Source organism: Hypanus sabinus, chromosome 4 (assembly GCF_030144855.1).
Source record: "Hypanus sabinus isolate sHypSab1 chromosome 4, sHypSab1.hap1, whole genome shotgun sequence".
In the NCBI taxonomy this organism is placed as follows: domain Eukaryota; kingdom Metazoa; phylum Chordata; class Chondrichthyes; order Myliobatiformes; family Dasyatidae; genus Hypanus; species Hypanus sabinus.
Genome location: NC_082709.1, coordinates 11,566,552 through 11,572,825, shown reverse-complemented (window position 1 = coordinate 11,572,825; position 6,274 = coordinate 11,566,552). Strand labels below are relative to the sequence as shown.

The 6,274-nt window shown below is 39.5% G+C and overlaps 1 protein-coding gene across 1 annotated transcript in view; it reads left to right on the top strand.

The window, feature by feature from the left end:
* The first annotated feature begins 258 nt into the window (after positions 1-258).
* The window catches only part of xirp2b (xin actin binding repeat containing 2b), a 161,192-nt gene continuing 155,176 nt past the window's right edge, over positions 259-6,274 (top strand). Inside the window, exon 1 of the mRNA XM_059966249.1 lies at positions 259-1,125. Within this exon, the coding sequence (XP_059822232.1) occupies positions 910-1,125 (216 nt within the window). The 5' untranslated portion in view covers positions 259-909. The remainder of the gene's footprint in view (positions 1,126-6,274) is intronic.

The window sequence follows — 6,274 nt, the reverse complement described above, 5'->3', positions numbered from 1 at the left end:
TGTAACCAAACACTCAGAGCAAAGTTCTGCATTTATTGTAAAATCTAAAGGGTTGCAGAGTTTCTCAGACCTGGGAAAGAGAGAGGTGCCAATTTGCAAAGCAACTGATGGCTTATTTATTAAGTGTTATTTTTAAATGGACTGACCCCAAGGCATGTCTGCATTCTCTTTTCCGAGCATTTATTTAACATATTGTTGGTTTCCAAGCAATATCGTTACGTGGCATTATTCCATACTAGGAAGTGATGGGATTTACTCTTCCTGATCTGGTTTCCTGCTAGCTGGGAATTTTCTCCTGAAATTTTGCAATGCTTGCTGAAGTGCAGTAGTGTGCCTGAAGCAAAACAAGAAAAAAAAATCTTTCAGTATGACCGTTTTCACATGACCAGGAACTTAAACAAAGTCATGATTTTGCGTAGCTGTGGTTTTACGATGAATGAGATATGCTTTAAAAAGGCATATTTTCTTAGTTGTGTTTCAATAGCCAGCCAAACGCTTTAACATTTTTCAAATCTGATTTGTAGAACACTGAGGGCCTGGCAGAATGCCAAATAAAGAAGGGTTCACTGAGTCTTTTGAAGGAGAGGTGGGAGTCTTGTGATCCAATTGCATCGTTTTCAGGGAATGCTCTCAGAGGCATGAGTCCTTACTTCAGCCTCCTTCCAGTGAACTGAAGGTCCTGCTGAGCGAGCTGCTCTCGATATAAGGCTCTTAGACAGGTACTGAAGAGCTTTTAACATCAGCCTTTCGACAGCAGTCTGAAGTCACCAGTCAGCCAATGCTTCCATCCCCAGAATATCAGAGTGTGTAATTCGAGTACCAGAGCTGGAATTTCTGTGGTAGCCTGACTGAAGGCATCCTGTGTTCTGACATAACAGCTTACTTGCTGAAAATATTATTTGTACGAGAATGGAAAGTGATCCAGAAACCAGAATGATGGTGAGTGAAACACAGAGAAACGACGTTTTAGCTTCACCCATAAGCATGGAAGAAACTGAATCAGCCCAAAGTGAAGTTGTTAAGGAAGATTTACAAGCTACCAGAAGGATTGAGAAATTTTCTATCCCACTGGATGATTTAAGAATGCTGTTTGAGAAGACAGACTCTCCAAGGAACTGCAAGAAGGTAATTTTCTTTGTACTGGATTACTTTCTTAAAGGCAAATGTGTAATAGGAAAGTTAGTTATTTCAGGGTATGGTTAAAGAATATTAAAATCAGATGATTATACAAACTGAGGATTGGAACATTGCGGATGCTGGAAAGCTGAAGATCTGAATATTTCTGAAAATCAGAAAATTTCAGAAACACGCAGCAGGTCAACCTGAGTCTGTACTGAGAGACGGCCTATGTTTCTGATGTGATACCCTTCATCAGAACTAACAAAACTACTATAAATGGCTTCATGTTAGTTAGGATAAATTAACGCAAATATCTAGTCATCTCCAGGTTTAAGGGATTACTTGGTGTTAGGAAGCAGTGATATCCAGTTAATAATATCTATATAATACAGTAATTCAGTTAATATTTAACCAAACTGTTCCATAGATAGACATTATCTTCTCAATGTTGAAAATAATGTTCATTTGCATTCATCTGCCTAGTAACAGGCATTACCTTGTTCAAAGATATATAAATAACTTTTAGGATACAACTGTGTTCAATAAAGATAAAATCTCACTGAAAGCCCGAAGCAGATAAAAACAAATCTCTTTGTACTCCTATAGAATTAGAAGTTCAACCATAATGGAACATTGTTTGAACTACAAAAGCCGGGCATTGGAGCTTAGTGGTTAGCACAATGCTTTACAGTAAAGGTGAGCCAGGTTCAGTTCCCACCACCTCCTGTAAGAGGTTGTACATTCTTCCCGTGATTGCGTGGGTTGTCTCCGGCTGCTCCGGTTTCCTCCCACAGTACAAAGAAGTACTATTTAATAGGTCAATTGGTCATTGTCATGTGACTAGGGCCAGCTTAAATAGGGAGATTGGTGGCTGGGCGGCTTGAAGGACTGGAAGGTCCTATTCCGCACTCTATCTCAATAAATTAATAAATAGATACAAATCTTAGAATCATCTGCCAAGAAAGTCCTCATGCTTGGTTGACAGCATGTATAAGCTTTCTTGTTGTATTGGACTATTCAAGTTCTTCCAGACTTCAGATCATATCCAACATGTGCATGCCCTGACAGGCCAGGTTTTACTGATCAACGATTGAGCCAGTGTCATTTGATATGTTTTAGCTCCTTCAGGTAACCGAGTACAAAATAGCATAAGCTACCTTCGCAGCTGAATAAGGAAATCTAATGTCTACCATGACTATTTTATCACGAAATAACAGAGAAGGCTTACATCCCATCCCGGTTCTGCATCGAAATATGTTATTCCGATTTGGGTGGTGGGGTAAGCAATTGCAGATAGTCTCAGAGGAAGTAAGAGTAGGAATATAAAAGATTGAGTTGCATTCTTACTTAATATCCTGCTGGAAAACTCATGCGTTAATTACGTAATGGCAGAGAGAGAAAAAAATATTCAGGGAATTTCTGGGAGGCTTTTTCCTGGAAGGGAGCTTACTAATACTTGTTCACACACATTCATGATGGATTATCAGCTCTCATGGAAATGCGCCAGCTAAATTTCTCCTTCAATATAAAAAATGTGTGATACAGAAGCAATGTCAATGTGTGGAGGGGTAAAAAAGCATTAAGTATATTCTGCAATAGTAATTTGATATTAAAGGGATTTTTATAATGTTGTCACGTGTATCCAAATTACCTATGTGGTGATTCCTCAGTGGATGAAGTTTGGCTAGAAATTCAGTTTCATTCAATTAGAAGATTGAGGGGAGATTAGTTGGAGGTATACAAAATTATGAGGGGTATATATAGGGTAAATGCAAGCAGGCATTTTCCATGGAAGTTGGATGGGACTGCAACCAGAGGTCATGGGATAAGGGTAAAAGATGAAAAGTTTAAGGGGAACATGAGGGGAAACATCTTCACTTAGAGCACGGTGGGAGTGTGGAATGAGCCGGCAGTGCAAGTAGTGCATGTGAACTCGATTTCAATGTTAAAGAGAAGTTTGGATAGGTATATTGATGGCAGGGGTGTGGAGACATATGGTCCCAGTGCGTATCAATGGGATAGGCTGTTTAAATAGTTTTGACATGAACTAGATGGGCTGAAGGGCCTGTTTCTGTACTATACTTTTCTATAACTCTGTTTTGAAGATGATTTAATGTTATTTGAATTTTGTAAATCCATTGGTGACCTTGTCTTTACAGAAAGGGGCTCAAAGAAAAGAATAAATTCTGGTGCTCAAATCTAAAGCATGAAGAAAGACACAAAACTGATGTTTCCCTCAGTGGGCAATAGAAAGGAGACAAAGTAAATGTCTCAATAATTGTGTAAGAAGTGAATAAGGCAGATAGAATTACATTTTCCAGATAATAGTCTAGAATTGGACAACTATTTTGTAGTCATGTTTTGTTTTGTTCAGTCAGGGGATGTAGACGTTACTGGGAAGAATAGCATTTATTAATCATTCTTATTACTAATGGTGAGCTGTCAACTTAACCCACAGTAATGTGTGTGTCAAAAATTCTTATAGAAACTTAATAAAATAGAAAACCTACAACTCAATACAGCCCTTCAATCCACAATGCTGAACATGTACTTACTTTAGAAATTACCTAGGGTTACCTATAGCCCTCTATTTTTCTAAGCTCCATGTACCTATCCAGGAGTCTCTTAAATTCTACTGCATCGTTAGTCAATACAAAGCTGCAGGATCCTTAAAACAATGGTAATGAGAGTGTGCTGCTATACTTCCACATCAAGTTTTAAAATTCAACTGCTTAAAGTAAATTTATTATCAAAGGTCATTCTTGTCACCATCTACAACCCTCAGTTCATTTTCTTGCAGGCGTACTCAATAAATCTATAGAATAATGACCATAATGGAATAATGAAAAACTGCCCAACTAGGGCGTTCAACCAGAGTGCAGAAGGCAACCATCTGTGCAAATACAAAAAGAAGAAATAATAATAATTAATAAATAGATACATAAATAAGCAATAAATATGGAGAACGTAAGATGAAGAGTCCTTGAAAGTGAGCCCATGGGTTGTGGGAACAGTTCAATGATGGTGCAAGTAAAATTGAGTGAAGTTATCCCCCTTGGTTGAAAAGCCTAATGATTGAGGGGCAGTAACTGTTCCTGAATCTAGTAGCGTGAGTCCTGAAACTCCTATACAACCTTCCTGATAGCAGTGGTGAGCCCCTCATGATGGATGCTGCTTTCCTTCAACAGTGTTTCATGTAGTGCTCATGAGATGTGCTCATTAATGGAGAGGGTTTTACCCATGATGGATTGGGCTGTGTCCATTAATTTTGTAGGATTTTCTATTCATGGACATTGATATTTCCATACCACGCTGTGATTCCACCAGTAAATATACTCTCCACCACACATCTATAGAAGTTCATCAAAGTTTTAGATGTCATGCTGAATCGTCACAAACTCCTAAGGAAGTAGAGGTACTTGCTTCATAATTGTACTTGCGTGCTGAACCTGGTCCTCATAGATAATAATACTGAGGAATTTAAAATGACTGATCCTCTCCTCCTCTGGTCCTCCAATGAGGACTGGCTATGGACCTTTGGTTTTCATCTCCTGAAGTCAATAATTGGCTCCTTGGTCTTGGTGACATTGAAGAACAAAAGTGATGATTGTTCAGGAGATTTCAGGGGAGCACGAAGCGACCACTCTCCGCTAAACATCAACAGCTCCTCAGTAGAGATTGTTAAGAGCACCAAATTTCTTGGTGTTCACCTGGCAGAGAATCTCACCTGGTCCCTCAACACCAGCTCCTTAGCAAAGAAAACCCAGCAGCGTCTCTACTTTCTGCGAAGGCTGAGAAAAATCCATCTCCCACCTCCCATCCTCACTACATTCCACAGAGAATGTATCGAGAGCATCCTGAGCAGCTGCATTACTGCCTGGTTTGGAAATTGCACCATCTCGGATCGCAAGACCTGACAACGGATAATGAGGTCAGCTGAGAAGATCATCGGGGTCTCTCTTCCTGCCATTACGGACATTTACACTACATGCTGCATCTGCAAAGCTAACAGCATTGTGAAGGACCCCACGCACCCCTCATATAAACTCTTCTCCCTCCTGACCCCCAAGCCATCAGACTCCTCAATTCCCAGAGTCTAGTCTGACACCAACTTACACACACGCACTCAGCTGAATACCACTCCACTCCCTTTGCAATTTTTGCTCATTTCATTCTCAATTCCTGCTAAAACATTGTTTACATTTACATCATTTATTATTATATTGTAATTTGCCCTTTACTATGGCTATTGTCTCTTTTATTAATTATTATACTGTCTTGCACTGTTTTGTGCACTTTATGTAGTCCCGTGAAGGTCTGAAGTCTAATGTAGTTTTGTGTTGTTTCACATAGTCTAGTGTAGTTTTGAGTTTCATGTAGCACCATGGTCCTGGGGGAACGCTGTTTTGTTTTCACTGTGTACTGTATCAGCAGTTATGGTTGAAATGGCAATAAAAGCGACTTGACTTGACTTGACATTGGCAGTGGTTGGTATGCCTAGTAACTCCAAAACATGAAACTAATTCAAAGGAAAACAAGAAAGATGAGAAACGAGAGTCTTAGTTCTTTACTTTAAGTGAGGTGTACACTAATCATGTGCTGGCATGGTGATGTATGCAATTCATGTATGTATACAGAAATGAGTAAACAGTGAATGCTTTTGGTTGAAACCTTTCAACTTGGTGAGAGGCCCTCTCCTGAAACATCAACTGTTTATATTCCTGCTGAGTTCCTCCAACTTTCTGTGTGTGTTGTTTTGGATTTCCAGCATCTACAGACTTTCCAGTTCTGCAGTACGTTTCAAAATGAACTCAATTGCACCATGGTATGCTTATGAAAGGAGTGAATATTTAAGGTAATGGTTAGTGCAGGGGTCGGCAACCTGCGGCTCCGGAGCCGCATGCGACTCTTTCATCTCTGTGCTGCGGCTCCCTGTGGCTTTGGAAAATAAATGATGAGTATTTAATTAAAATGTATTTTATGTTAGTTTGTTAGTTTTTGAAATGTAATTCTAAATTTGAAGATTATGGTGATATTGTACCATCTAAATAAAACGTTGTGGCGACCCATTTCCTGGCACATCCAAACCGGCTCACAATTAGCCAGCATTCCGGCTAAGGGAGATAGCCTACGGGGGTTTGTGAGTATGTGTCTT